Source organism: Rhipicephalus microplus, chromosome 1 (genome assembly GCF_043290135.1).
Source record: "Rhipicephalus microplus isolate Deutch F79 chromosome 1, USDA_Rmic, whole genome shotgun sequence".
NCBI classification, from domain to species: domain Eukaryota; kingdom Metazoa; phylum Arthropoda; class Arachnida; order Ixodida; family Ixodidae; genus Rhipicephalus; species Rhipicephalus microplus.
Window position 1 is genome coordinate 181,248,332 of NC_134700.1, and position 14,877 is coordinate 181,263,208.

General features: G+C 46.9%; 1 protein-coding gene across 11 annotated transcripts in view; it reads right to left on the bottom strand.

Annotated features, from left to right (window-relative positions):
• LOC119178495 (uncharacterized) overlaps nt 1–14,877 on the bottom strand; it is a 331,606-nt gene that overhangs the window by 127,619 nt on the left and 189,110 nt on the right. For all 11 annotated transcript variants that reach the window (XM_075888522.1, XM_075888511.1, XM_075888524.1 and 8 more), the window contains one exon: nt 12,152–12,466. In XM_075888522.1, coding sequence (XP_075744637.1) covers nt 12,152–12,466 — 315 coding nt within the window. The remainder of the gene's footprint in view (nt 1–12,151; nt 12,467–14,877) is intronic.

Consider the following 14,877-nt stretch of genomic DNA (forward strand, 5'->3'; position numbering starts at 1 on the left):
AATTCCCGGAAAAATTCATTATAAAGAGGATTTCGTTATGTAGATGTTCGGTACAAAAATTAGGAAAATAAATGCACAAATAAGCAAAAGGGGGACTGAAGGAAGAGCTAACCCAAAACACTTATTTTACAGCGAAAAAACTGAAATATTATTGTGATATCAATTATATGGACACTATCGGCAGGCTTTTGCCGTTGCCGACATGTTGCGTTACAAGTCCAAATTGATAACATGCTCGCGCATCGTAACTTTCACAAGCGGTTTTAAGTAAAAGCGCGCGGGTGCTGCTGATCAGCAGAGATTAAAGGAGTTGGCCCATCCCTATCGCCTGGAAAGTGCATAAGATTCCATCTCCCACGTGTTAGAACTGTCGTCAAATGCTGAAACAGAAAGTAAACCACTTGTCTTAAACAAGCAAGAAACGACGTGTGGGGGGGAGGAGGAATCGCTCGAGTAGCAATAATTCACTTAGATTTTAAGAAGGGCGGTCGCGGTCGCTGACGCGCTTGCTATCTCAGCGAGTAAATCTGTGTGCTTTCAACGTGAAGAGACTGTGTGAAAAGAGCACTTCTCCCTGGAGCAGCCGTATTTGCTCACACCAGCATTTTGTAGGAGTTCTGCGATATGGGATCCAAAAGAGTAGACTGCCAGCCTTACTTCTTATTATAGTAATGTTCTTGCTATCGCATTTATTGCATTACATTCAATGTGTCGTTGTGTTGCCAGAACTAATAGGCTAATGGCGAAAGCTACCGGCCTGCGAACTTGCGGCGCGGCGCAAAACGGAAACGTGTGACGAGTTGACCTCCGAAGATCCATCGTCGCTATAGTCACGAAGAGTTTCTATCAGCGCCTAATGTCACATCTTCTCGGTGGGGACGAGACAATGGTCCGAAATTAAGGAAAGAAAAGTCACAGCTTCACCGCAAGGGCGAAGCAATGAATGCGATAGCAGCAACATGGAATGTAACGCTCAGAACGGCAAGCAGATCAATGCGTGCAGCGCGCTGCTAATGCACAAAATGACGTACGAAAACAACATACACAGGACGAGAGAGAACTAACAACGTTTACCGCTCGACACTTAATGCGCTGTTTAGACAAAAACGAGGCACGAAACGTAATCAGAGGTACAGATATGAGTGCGAACTAACAAGTGCCCCAGCTGTTACTTTGCCGTGTTTGAAAAGTGCACTCTTCGCAAACGACGCCTGTCCAGCTAGCGAAGTAATCTTTGCGCGCCTGGCAACTAAACGCAATCATTCCAGTCAAAGTCGAAGGCGCGCGATTCTCCGCAATTCCACAGAGCACCTATGGAGATTCTCCCTATCGAAGGATAAGTGCACGCGCACTTATCCTTCAAGAGAGGGGGTGTGTGTGTGACAAAACATAATAATAAGTATGCAGTTAGTGGTTAAAGGGTGCACTAGAGGCCGGATTTTGCTATGGCATTCAACTCTTAAAGGTGAAGCTTAAGGGTCCCATAATTTTTCCTTTCTTTCTTGAGTTTTCATATATATAGACACCTATACATACACGGTGAATGGCGGCAGCGATGGCAAAAAAAAAAAACAAAAAAAAAACAGCCGTGACTGTCCATATAATTGCTATCGCAATAAAAAAAAAGAGCAAAGCTGAACGTCGTCGGGGGCCCTATCACGCGCGCGCAGTGGAACTATGCACGTGGGCACGGCATCAAAAATGGAGAGGGAACGACACAGGCACCGTGAAAAACTATTCGGTAAAGCGCCCTCCAAATGCAGCGTGGCCCCACATATGTGACGCTAACTAAAAGCGCGGCACTGCTAATGTGCAAAAGTAAGGTCTAATCGTTTCACCTGCACTTCGTGAACCGGTTCACAGAGGCGCGGCACTTTTTTCACAAGTTTCACAAGTTTGTTTCACAAGTTCCACATGGCGGCAGCGGCACAGCAGTATTCGTTTAGAAAAAGTGCAGCTGTCATGCAAGGCTAGTTCACGAATTCCCTGCACCTGATTGTGAGGTAGTGCAAAGTCCGTGCAGCACAAGATGGCTGCAACAGCAGACGACGACACAGCTGATTGCATTCGTGCCTGTTTTGGCAACGTGCAACAAGTACGAGAGTGAACTTTATCCGGTAGACACGTGCCAAGCAACGTAAATGGCGCCGTCTTTTACGGATCACAGCCTCCACAACCCTCTAGGTAGCCGACGAGTAGCATAGGGCTTGCACGACATCTGCACTCTCTTATTCGTTTTCGTGTCTCCTTACTGCTGCACTTGCTGATACGTCATCTGCACGAAAACAACACCCAGATGGCACCACCATGAACTAGTTCTGGAAGTGCAGGGTGAATAGAATGAACTAGTATTTTTTTTTTTTGAGTGGGGGGTGGGGGGGGGTGGGGGGAGGGGTGCAAACCCACACATGGGCCTGCGGCGGCGAGAACGGCGGCAACGCCAGGCCGTGGGGTGTAGGCCCGCCTGCCTGTCTCGCGCTCACCCGCGAAGCGCTCGCTCTTGCCTGCTGCGCCCTGCGCGCCACCGCTGCTTTGCGCTTTGTCAGGTCGGTGGCGGGGCAGCCGTGGGAGATACATGCTCTTACCAAAATGCTAATATGTGGAGCAAAATTCTTAGATTGCCTGTGGGGAAATTCGTTATATCAAGGTTGTCTCCAGCTATTACTTTGTTACATAGAGGTCACAAATATATGTGCTTCTATGGAGCAACGACGAGGAATAAAAAAACTTCGTTATATCAAGGAATTCGTAATATGGAGGTTTGTTATAAGCAGGTTTAACTGTATTCTTGTCACATAAATTAATATCGCCATTTTTTATGTGGACAATTTCCGGTTTCAGTTTCTGGGCGCCCAGTTGGGCTGTGGCATAGCATAGTGGGTGGCTTGGTCGCGTGACCACACAAGGATGCGACGCATGTCGTGCTGATTATAGTCTCCTCTGGCACACACGTGCCACACAAGCACCTGCAAAACAAATGTGCAGCAGCTGCGACGATTTGCTGGTGCGTGGTGGAGATCTCTAAAGGTCACTCACCTCACTCAATAGGCGTGCGCACGGGAGGGTAAGGGGGCGGCCACTTCCGTGGTCACCTATGAAGGGGGGATGTAAATGCAGCCCTACACATTGACATAACAGGGAGGGGCGCTGCGACATAGGGAGAGGGCAGGCAAAAAGTCAGCCCCAAGCATTGACATAATAGGGAGGGGTGCGTTGCGACAAACCTTTGCCTTACCAACTGGAAAACCTGCGCACGCCTACACTCACTACAGATCTGGTCTGACATCACTTCAACTTTAGTTGCCCTTTCTAAAGAGCTACGACAGTTCTGGACGTGCCTGCGATGGGCTTCGGTTGGAAGAATGAGCATTAAGGTACACTTTGGAGGTGAATTAAAATATTTTCTAAATGTTTGCTGTGTCTGACCATTCGCGTGGAGTGTCCTAGCATACAGAGAAAATCCACAAGAGGCTTGTTTTAGCCTCGGGATTTGATGGCACCACCCCTTTAACGCCAATCACCTCAGATTGCTTTCAGCAGCATGAATGCATCATATAGCAACAACATTACGTTGCTTCTGCCTCAGCCATCACACTTCACATGCATCCTGAGCAATGCTGCTGGTCTACAATCTCCAGAAATTCTTGCTAAATAATGCCGAGCTCCAAGAACTTGATGCACGGCAATGGTGGCTGCTGCAGTGGTTTATGCATGCTGTGCAAGCTGCACGTTCTTACTGCTTTCAGACGCACCCCATGCCAAAATAACATAAAAACGTCCTGAATTGCTACGTACCCACAGCAATGGGAAGTTGCTTTACTGTGACAATTAGTGAATACTATATTAAGTACCTGCTTATCTGGCATGAAATAATAGTGCCTGAGAACACGCCTGACTAGTCTTTGGTAGGAACGAATAGGAAAGGAGAATGAACTTCACTAATGCAGAGAGCTGAAAATATATGTCATTTTTCCGGAAGCTATAGCACGCGTAACCTCTCGTGCACCGTCTCAGGGTTAGAGAGCACATAAAGAGGGCTCTGTAATCATGCACAAAAGTTGCCTTTTAACTAGAGCTGTGCGACTATCAAAATTTTCGGTGTGAAGTGAATTAAAATAATTTTTTTCAAATATTTTTAGAACATTTCTAGAATACTTTTCAAATACTACGAAGTGAAATTGGCTGAAAAAAAAAAGTTGGGAAGAGAAGATTTCTAAGCATATTCTTATGAGATAGCCACATGAAAGTGTTTCTTTTGGCCAGGTCGATGAAGCGCTAGTAGGGTGGAGTTTCACAGTTGTCTTATCATGAATGAGACAATGCCGAAACCAAATTGTACTTATGCACATGATTTGGTGCAACGATAGTGTTTCCAGACAACACCTTACATGTGAAAGGCAAAAATGCTATTTTTGAGCCCTGTCTCCTCTTTCAACTTTTGTAGAAACCCAACTGATGAGGCAGACAAGGGTGTGCTCCTTTCAAATCTGGAGTTCCAAATTTGCCTCGCTGATATCAACATATAGGAACATCTGAAATTTTGGATACTAAAAACCTTCTGCGTCCAATTTTCTACTTCCTGCCCAAATTTCAGGACCAAAACAGCATACACCTCTGCCGCATCCATCATCCCTATGTTAGAATCTCCATGTTGGAAATAGGGTTTTCTCAAATCAATGCATTTGCGACCGTAGGGGAGCTTGAAAGGTAGCTCAGCTGTAATAGGGGTGTATTGAGGTAAAGCATATAAAAATTTGAAGAGGTCTCTTTCCATTGGATGAGGGCAGTAATTTAAAAAATTTGACCGAAGCGTAACTCTAAAGTCGACATTGCCGCATCTTCAGAGTGCGATGAAGTGAAACAAATAAAAAATTTGAAGGAGCTAATTTTGGCTTTTGACTATATTTGTGGTAGGGGCACGGTCACTGTTGCTAGTGTGCGCGCTATCTTAAAAGCCGTTGTGCTGCGCCCTCAACACCAATAGATCGTGCGAAAAATGTCCCTAGACTGGCCGCGTTCTCTTACACCGGCGTCTTTTAGTTACGAGAGATAGGATCCAAGACAATTAGCTGCCAGCCTCACTTCGTATAACATTCGAACATGCTGCTGTCGCGTGTGACTTCGTTTTTATACATGGCATCTATTTCCCTTTACATTCATTTGTTTGACAGTGTATTTTGAAACGATGCTGTTGCGCTTGTATGAATGAAGCGATAAGTGATTCTTGGTACCTTAAAGATTAGTACACTTAAAGGGGTAGATCATTCAGTATCTGAGAGACAGAGCCCCCTTTCCATGAGTAAAGCACAATTTTTCACAGTTTCTCCCTCTAGTTTTTCCGGACCCTTGAAGTCCCTTTCAAAAGGTTTGTTTTCCCAGTATTCCCAGTTGGTAGACACCTTGTTTTACAACCACCTACAATAGAAACCTTTACTGATGTCAAAACTAGGAGAGATTGCTGGTGCATCAATGGTCAAGTGATCAGCCCAACATAAGTTTCCTTTCTTAGGCTAAGGAGTGGAACTGAGACTAAAAGCATAGGCTTTTGCAAACAGTGAATTTTAGGTCTGAAGCAAATTAGAAGCGAATAGTGATTTATGTCAAATAATTTCGAATCAAATTCGAGTAGAATATATGTCAATTATTATAAATATTATTTTAAAAATGGGCATATTTGTCATGACCTAACAAACTGGCACAATATTTCTTAAAAATTGAAACAAGGCCTGAGCAAATGCCACTATTCTGGTTCAAAGGAAGTAGAAACAACGTTGAATAGTAGCAGGATTTCACTATCGGTAGAATGCAAATGATAACATGTTACACTTTAAAACGTGTTATAATTAGAGCATATAAGCCAGTATAACAAGCTTTTAAACTTAAAGAATGATGAATCCATGTGAGGGTAATATGCTCTTATAACATTGAAGTAAGACTTCAGGGCAGTTTTTTTGTTTAGATAGGTGTTTTCGCGGCTTATCATTCCATTACTGCAGCGAAGCCTTTTTTGAAGCTACAGTAGAATCTCGATGATAGGATTACGGTTGATACGAATTTTGCGATGATACGAATTCTAAAGTTGCTCCGGATAGACTACACTATAAAAAAAACGCCGTGATTTGGTGTTACACGAGCGGTTTCCCTAGCAACTGGGATGATACGAATGTGCGATTGACTGCTGCACGCGAGCGGTGCAACGTTGCTTGTCTGTGGGAGGAAGACCCGTTTGCACTTTCACACTTGGCCTCGAAGGGAGCAAATGCGGCAAAACTCACTGGAGTTTCACTCGCTTCGCTGCCGGAATTGTGGCCGAAAAACGCCGCAGCAAAGCTGACGCGATAAAATCCAGCCGAGACCAACTTTGACGCCGCGCGATAGCGGATCGCCTTTTTGCTACGGCTTTGGCTACACCGGCAGTGCTAGCTTTCAAACCACGTGATGTGAACAACCAGCCCTACATTCAAGATGGTGGCCAAGGCATCAGCGGGTGCAGTAACTCGCATTAGCGCAATTGCTAACTACCCGTGCAGCACAACAAAGCTCACGGCCTTGAAAAAGACGCGTTCATTGAGAGCCTGGTTTGGGTTACGATCACTGCGAACACCTGAAGAAGAAGAAGGTGCAGCAGCAGCGAGTCAGCATGCCCTAATGTTTCTCTGTTTTGCACTGCTGGCTGAATCCGCCACCGCTGGTGCTGATACATCTGCTCGGGTACTTTCTTCTGAGGTATGTTCGAAAACAACGTTTGCAAAGGTGTAAACTGTTTCTTTTCAGTGCTTTGCATGAATAAGTAGGGCTTGTTGAGGATTTCAATGCTCAAGAATAACTTCCCATGTGGTGAAGATGGTGGCGGTGGCATGTATATTAGGGCGAAACGAATGTGAACATTTTCAACGGGCACGAACGTGGTTTTGTGGCCGCTCTGGAGTTTTCGCTTGACTTCGCAAGCGTGAATTCTCTTGGACTGATTTTGTTCGTATCAACTTCGCGACACATTTTCCCAGCCACTTGAGCGGCGAAGCGAGTGAACTTCAATAAGATTTGTCACTATCGCTCCCTTTGATGTTAAATGTGAACACGCCTTAGAGCACCAGCAGCATGAAGAAACCGCGGCTCTTTATTGAGAGGCGGCGAAAGCAGGAAAGTTCAAAAGAAAATGCTGCAAGATATAGTAGACACCAATAAAGTTCTTGTTCATCTTCATGACCAGCTTTAACTTGTTTTTCATTCATACAAATTCGGGATAATATTAGTATTTTGCGAGCTCCTTTCTAATCCATATCATCGAGATTCTACTGTAGTTACATGCAAATTACCGTATTCACTTACATGATTTGCACACTTTTTTTCATGATTTTGAGGCTTCGAGAAGGGGTTATGCAAATTACGCGGAGATTTCATGAATGAATACGAAATAATGTGCAATAGTCCTAACGCATGCAGTACATACATTAAAAAAGTTAATAATAAATTGGTGCGCAAACGAAGTGTACTTGTTTTTTTAACAGAATCAGCACGTACTTTAACCAGTTCGATCCGGTCATGCGCTGTCTAGTCGGGAGGTCCAATTGGGAGCCATCGTCGAGACCGCTGTCAACGCCCTCCTAAGGCACAATGTCTTCGGTTCCGTCGAGTGCGTTCAGATGTCCCATGTTCTTTAAGGGGAAACGTGGGTTCTAAAATTTTTTAAAATTTTTTGCTCAATCTTAACCAAACTTCACTACCTAAGCTAGTTTTTCACGCTGATTTCAAATCTTTAGCTTGTTTCTTAATATTTCAAGTGGTTTAGAAAATATGGTGGTCTGAATCTTAATTAACTGTGTACTTATTACGGGACTTCTAGGCAATTTATTCTTGCTAAATCCAAAAAGGGAATACATAATCCCCATGCTGGAGACTTGCTGTAGGGGGTGATGCTATTTTTATCCATTTGAAGGCATTTGATAAGCAAGAAAACGGACGAACACTTATGGTCACTATATCACAATAAATTTCTCTCACTAAAATCTTCAATGGTAATTTTTGAAGTGATGCTAGAGAAATAGAAATAGCATCACCCCCTAGATCATGTCAAGACGAATAAGATGATACCAACTTTGTCGCATTCACTCAAGTTTAACATAGGAAAAGCCTCCCTAAGGCCAAGTGCAATGTGCAAAAACATCGAACTGAGAAAAACGCGTTTGAAGTTTCTAGCAACTTTAACTTTTGCTAAAGTGAAGCTACAGCAATATTAATGACATCATTCTGTAGCTCTATATTATAGGATAAATGGCCATGCTAAATTTCACTGTACCCACCCAGAATACTGCTCACAGCTTGTTTTAGAACTATAAAATAGTCATTGACTCAGCATGAGAATTATTATTTTTTTACTTTGTGGTCGTTCCAGTGCCTTGCAAGCGAAAGGAACACAAAAAAATAATGTAATAATGTTGTCCTTGGATAGACAATAGATTTTTACACAATGTTTAGGTCTAAAACCAATAATATTTATTTTTGCAAAAATTCTCACTATTTGCCATCATGACTGTTTACAGCAGACCAAAGCTGTAAGCAGAGTCCCCTGCTGGCTTGTGACGCTTTGAAAGTCTTTCCTTTATTAAACTGCTGTCGAGATGCTCTCTTCACGATTTTTGCAGCCTGCCCTTGTCCTTCTCAAGGCTGCGACGCACCAAGTTATTGCCAGCGCTGTAGCCCAGCTTCTCGGCAATTTCCACGTTGCTCTTGGTTGTGCCTTGGTTGAAGCGGCTGATGGCTTTGGCAACTGCCCTTTCAATGCTCCGCAAAGATGCATGCTGAGTTTTGGGGGCCTGCTGCCAAATCATAACGTGCAGGCTCTCACTTGGGTTCTGGGTGATCCCATCGCTGGACCTTTCCAAGAGGGCATTGTCGCTCAGCCGCCTAAACACAGGCTCCAATGCCTCAGTTACGAAATCAGGCAGGCTGTCCTTGTGTGGTGGCGGCTTCTCATTTTTCGCAAGAGCTGTGTGGAATTTGCACCAGGATTCAGGGCCTTCAGGGCAAAGGTCATGCTTTGGTGCCTCGTCAGTTGCAGACATGTGGTTCAAAGTTGCTAGAACAGCCTTCTGCATACCTGGAACATCGTTCCTGTGGCTTCTCAATGCATAGCCATAGTATGAGGTGATCTTCTTTATCTTTTGTTGCGTAAGTCTGCACTTTCCACCAAGTGAGTCACCTTGAGCGTTTTTTTTTTTTTTTTCTCTACAAGGGTACGTAAGACAGCTCCCATACGGTTGTGTACATGATTTATGCAGTCCTTTTTGGCCACCTTTATGAAGCCGTACACCTCTTTTTCTGTGAGTGCATGGAATGTCCTGCTGTCGCCGCCCGACAACATTGTCGTATAACGAAGCTTGTGCTTTTAAAGTGACCACTCAAACAAGCGTAGTGCTGCCTCCACTTCCATCTGGCCAGCATTACAATCAACATTCTTCTGGCACAGAGGGGCATGCTGAATGAGCCAGGCAGAATGTCCTGCTTCTCCTTCTTTGGGTCCTGTGGTACAAGCCAGGCAAAAGTTTGATAGCACGATATGGTCTATCACGAGGCCACTATACATCTCAACAATGCAGCCAACACATATATGCGAGCTATGTCCACGCGTAAGCCAGGTGCCATCATAAATGACGTCGACGTTTCCGGGCGCGTTGTCGAACTCCGCATAGAGCTCCTTGACGCGAGCAACGCTCGCCGCTTCGCATTTGGCAGCAGTCGCACAGCAGGCTTCTTTCATTATGTTCATGTGGCTTTGGTAACTCTTGTGGTGAGGCCCTCGATGCGAAATATTCATCCCGGCAAAGAAGTCCGACAGAGCCGTTGCCCCCTTGCCAATACTGTTGATGGCCTTCATGGCACTCATATTAACTTCAAACGACCTTATTTTGGCGTCGGTCTCGTCGGCTATACGTGGGGACGAAAAACGCTCTTCGCGAAAGTCACAACTGCTGCATGTGACTATGAGCTTCGAACACAGCCCGTACTCTTTCTTGGCCTTTGAAATAGTGACGCTTCTTTCATTGCATTCTGGGCACGCGACAAGTCCAAATAACAAGCGTATTGCCGCCAGATCAACAATAACAAATTCTGTCCCATTTTCTTTGCCACCACCCTCCAGATCAATAGCTAGTAACTCGAACTTACGTTCCGTCGCGCACTGCGATGCGAGTGATGCCTTCAAGCCCGCTGCATTTCTCGCGCACTTGGCAAACTTGTATGCCGAATAAAACGCCGTGTCAATGCGGTCTAGGATGCTGCTGGAAGTGCAAGATGACGATCCGACGACGACACAATCCGATGAGGTGCTGCTGCAAGGCACAGGAGAGTGCACCGCTTCGGACACAAGCGGCCGCGGCTGCGTGCCGTCGTCGGAATGCGCCGCTTTGGCGGCATCGGGCGAAATCGGCTGCACGTTGTCGGCTGCTTTCTTCTGGCGGGCGTTCGCCTCCGTTTCTTGCCGTACGCTTGGCGTGTCTTCTCCTTTAGACGAGCGTCTCCAATCATGCCGGCAAAAGACGGAAAGTCGGTGCATCGGTCGCGTAGCACAAGCAGGCACGTGCGGGAAGCAGATGAACAACGTGCGGGAAGCAGATGAACAACGTGCGCGAACGGGAACCGGCGGCCGACGAACAATACACACAAAAAAAGCGCGGGCAACTTTGGCCGCATCAGCCAATGGGAAGCGAGGAACAGGGGGCTCGCCTGGTGCGCGTGCGCTCCGGCCAATCAGCGGCCCGGAAGGGGGCTCTGAAAAAGGGGCGAGAGCAGCCGTTCTGTTTAAGCGACGCCATTTTGAAGGGTGGCAAAATGCGCACAAAGGAATCAGCTTGAAAACAAGCCCAAGATGGCGGCGATCGGCCGACTGCCTCGCCGCCGGCGCGCGCGGGAAGTTTGAACGAATTTGACCTGCTGTGGGTTGTTTTGCGACTCCCGTGGCGACTTCATAATCAATTTTAATTCATTTACTGATCGAATTCAGCGTTCACAATTTGAGGACACGTGCTTATAGGTCTAAAAATTTCAAATATCGCATTTTCTCAAAATCGACTTTTTGGACATTTTTCACCATTCTAAGACCTGCGTCCCCCCTTAAGCTCTTCTCCACGATGTTGGGAGAAACTAAGTCACACAACACGGTGATACTGGAGGACCTAAGCGTTTGCACATAATTGAAAAGCCCTTCGTTAACGACAGAAAACTTGCATTAGCAAGCGAGCACTCACCGTGCTTTCTGGCATACCGATCACGCCAATCGTCACACGGTGAAGAACTTCATGCAAAAGTGCATGGCAGCAGCACGGTTCTCGTTTTATTCAGCAAGCTTTGCACGGTTCTCGTTTTATTCAGCAAGCTTTAAAGAAGAGAGCTTGAATTTTGTTGCATATATATTTAATGTAGCCCATCACAAAGGACAAACGGTTGGCGAAACCTAAAGTTTCAAAATCAACCAAGCGTGCGTTGCAGGGCGGACGCATAAAACGAGGGGAACAGTTGGTGTGACAGGCCCTCGCATGCCTCAGATGTAAAAAGTTGTCCGTGCCGTGACGCGAGTGCGCATTCTGACGGTGGTAGAGCTTCCCTCCACCTTCCATCTCGAGTTCCAGCAACCTTTGGGTCAGTATTCTAGGGAGTCTAGTTCGGTCGGAGGGATTCCTCAAAAAAAGGTTCTTCGCACTCGCAGCCCGTTTGACTGCACTTGCTAGCTCGGCGCGGCCGTCCAAAGCGTCCAAAGTCTCTTTGTGCGCGTGTAGGCGAGCTCACTCGGATGGGTTGGGCAGCACAAAATATGCGAGTAAATATACTTTTTAACACAGTAGGTAAAATATTGGGGGTGCGCAAATTATGCGAGGGCAAAGATTAATCGAGTAAATACAGTATTATACACTAAAATAGGTGTTTTCACACTTAACCCTCTTCCACTGCAGTGAAACCACCTTTGCAGAAGGTTACATGTAAACTAATACATTTTGATAAGTGCCTTCACGGCTTAGCACCCCGTCACAAAAGTGAAACCACCTTTGCATGAACAAACCTATACAAACACATTAGGACCCAGACGGGCAAGGGCTGGCAATGTTAGCCCCAGCCTCACCCAAGCGTGCCCAGGACCAGACTGAGGTGCATGACTCACACTGAGGGCGGTGTAGAAGTCCTTCTCTAGCCGCTCTTTCAGAAGGCTGAAGAGTGCCTCCGTCGAGCTTTGCAGCTGCTCCTTCCTGACGTGAGAGAAGTTCAGTGCCTCGGAACCGTCTCCAGCAGCGGCAGGGCTGTCTGGGCGGACGCAGGTGTCGGGGCCTTTGCCTGTGTCATCGAGCAGGGCCTGGTACTGGTCCCTCAGAGCAGCCTTCTGCTCATGCTCTAGCCGAGCTTCTAGAGCCTCCCTTTGCACCTTGCTGCAGGCCTTCAGTGCTTCTCCCAAGCGCTGCTTCTCACTGGCCAGATGCTCCTGTAAAAGGCATAACGTTGACTCTTGTAGCGAGTACCATATTACTCTAGCGAGGCAAACACTTAGATTATCGGAAATTCGGAGGCTGAAAAGCAAAGGAAGGCATCAACCAATACATTCGTTCAGAACAGCCCAGGCTCACGGACACTGTCAGTAAAAACAACAAATATAAAATAATTTTTTAGCAGGTCATCAGCAACTGAATATCTGTCAAGGTGCAAAAAATGTCAACAAAAGGGGCCAGGCTTCCTCAACAATCTGTTGCAGAATTTTCCAGACTAATGCTCCATGCTCAGTAGTGCTTGTGCGTTTGCTAGTGGGAAGTCCCACAAAGGCTGGGACCTCTCTAGGTGCCTAAATGCCATGATGTTGCGAACAACTGCAGAGATGTATAATGAACACCTAGTGCGGGGGGTAATTTCCGGTATTGCTAGCAGTTTCACAGCCCGTATTTTTTATGAATACAGTCGAGCCAGCTTATAACGAACCTGAGCGTGACGCGGCATCCGTTCGCTGTATCCCGAAGTTTGTAGTAAATGAAACAGAGCTTTCAAGGTGCGAGTGAAAATGCAAACTTTTTTACCCAAAAAAAGTCCGTGATGCACGTGTTTTGAAGAGCAGAAGCGATAAGGGTGGTATCGAGTTCATTTAAAACGGCAGGGTGCTCGTTCGCCAAGGCCCGTGGCATAAGCTGTATGAGGCATTGGCTCCAAAGTTTTGTCATTCTCGCAATCTGATTTCTCCAAGTCGCTCTCGCCACGTACTTCATTCACAATGCCCCAATCCGTGTGCGTTTCCGCAGTGTCAGCATCATCATTGGCCGTAATTAATCCATCGCAACAGATGTCCCACCAGCTCTCCCAGGTCGGAGTCGACGACTCGCTGCCACAAATCGCCGCCGCAGTTCGGAAGCTTCAGGCTCGGCATCGGGCCCGACATCAACGAAGTCGGCCTTGCGAAAACAGTTTAGTGCGCATGTAGTTATCACCGCCGCCCACGAAATATTCATCATCTCCACAGCTGAATATCGGGACGCCCGAAGTGGCAAGTTGGCTGCCAGGTAGTCAACAGCTATGAGCAAGCGCTCCGTAACGCGGCACCTAACGCGCGGATTACGCCCAAGCCAAGTGGTCACACTTTCGACGTTTTGTTGAGCGGCAGGAAAAGGCGTGCTAGTCCTCCCGTCGGCCATCATGACCACACACGCACACCAAGAGCGAGCAAGACGCGCACTTGCGACACACATGCTAGAACGCGTGGAACAGTTTTGGGCCCGTTTCCAGTCAGAAACGAAGCTAATTCGAGCCAGCGATGCGGCCGTCGCGGAGCGATGGAGACGGGCGAAGGGGTTGTGATCAAGAGAGGAGAGCAGACTTGCGAGAGAAGGGCAAGGAGTTGCGATAAAGAGAGGGGAGGATGCGGCGGGAGGGTGGCCTTGAATACCAAACACACGGGAAGGAGGCAGGTTGGGTAGCTTGCTTGAAAGGTCCGCGAAACTCGCGCGTAGAAAACGTGGAAAAAGTGCCTGCGCGCGCAGAAGTCAAGGCATGGCCGCCTATATCGGTGCGCGCGGCGGTGTTCGAAGAATCAGCGGCTGTAGTCAAATAATAATTTTGTTGCGCCGGCAGGTTTGCGTGGCCTCACGAACTTCGATATTTCGCGATTTGTCCCGTGCAAATTAGCAGCCATTTTCGCACTTCCGCACGCGCACGGTAGGCATGCTGAGACGAGTGCGAAGTGAGCGAGAACAAGTTCTAAACACGAAACGAATAGCAAATTATCAGAGTCGCTGGGGTAGCGTACGCGGGTGCACTAGACACAGACTATCGGGTACAGTCGGCGGCCGACGATGTTGGCAAATGGTCTGGTCGCTCGAGGCCGGCGATGCCAACGACTTCAGAAGATCGGTGGCAATGTGAAGACACGGGCCTCGTCTGGCGATGCGGGGTGCTCAGAGTAGCGGGGGGACAAAGGACAGAGGGGTGCGTAACAAAAAGCAGTCGGGGCATGGAGGAAAGAAACAACTTTCCTTCCTCCATGGGTTGGGGAGAGCTGCAATGAGAGGGTTGCGGAGGCAGGGTCGGCGTTTAATAATAAAAATGTATGGGCACCTCGCCGATGCCTGATCGGTGGTCGAAATTGGTTTCCCGGGAAGTCGGCAGACCGCTGACTCCGTTCGCTGTAACCGATTAGCGGCGCTCAGAGACGTTCGTTGTAAGTGCGATTTTGTGCCATTGAACCAATGTATATTTTCACGGTCACGCGGATATTGTTCGTTTTAAGCTAAAGTTCATTTTAAGTGGGGCCGTTATATGTGGGCTCGGCTGTAGTGTGCTATTCAAATGACGTGATTACATGCACTTTAAAAAGTAAATCAAAATTCTTCTCGTGCTATATTTTAAGTTTTTAAC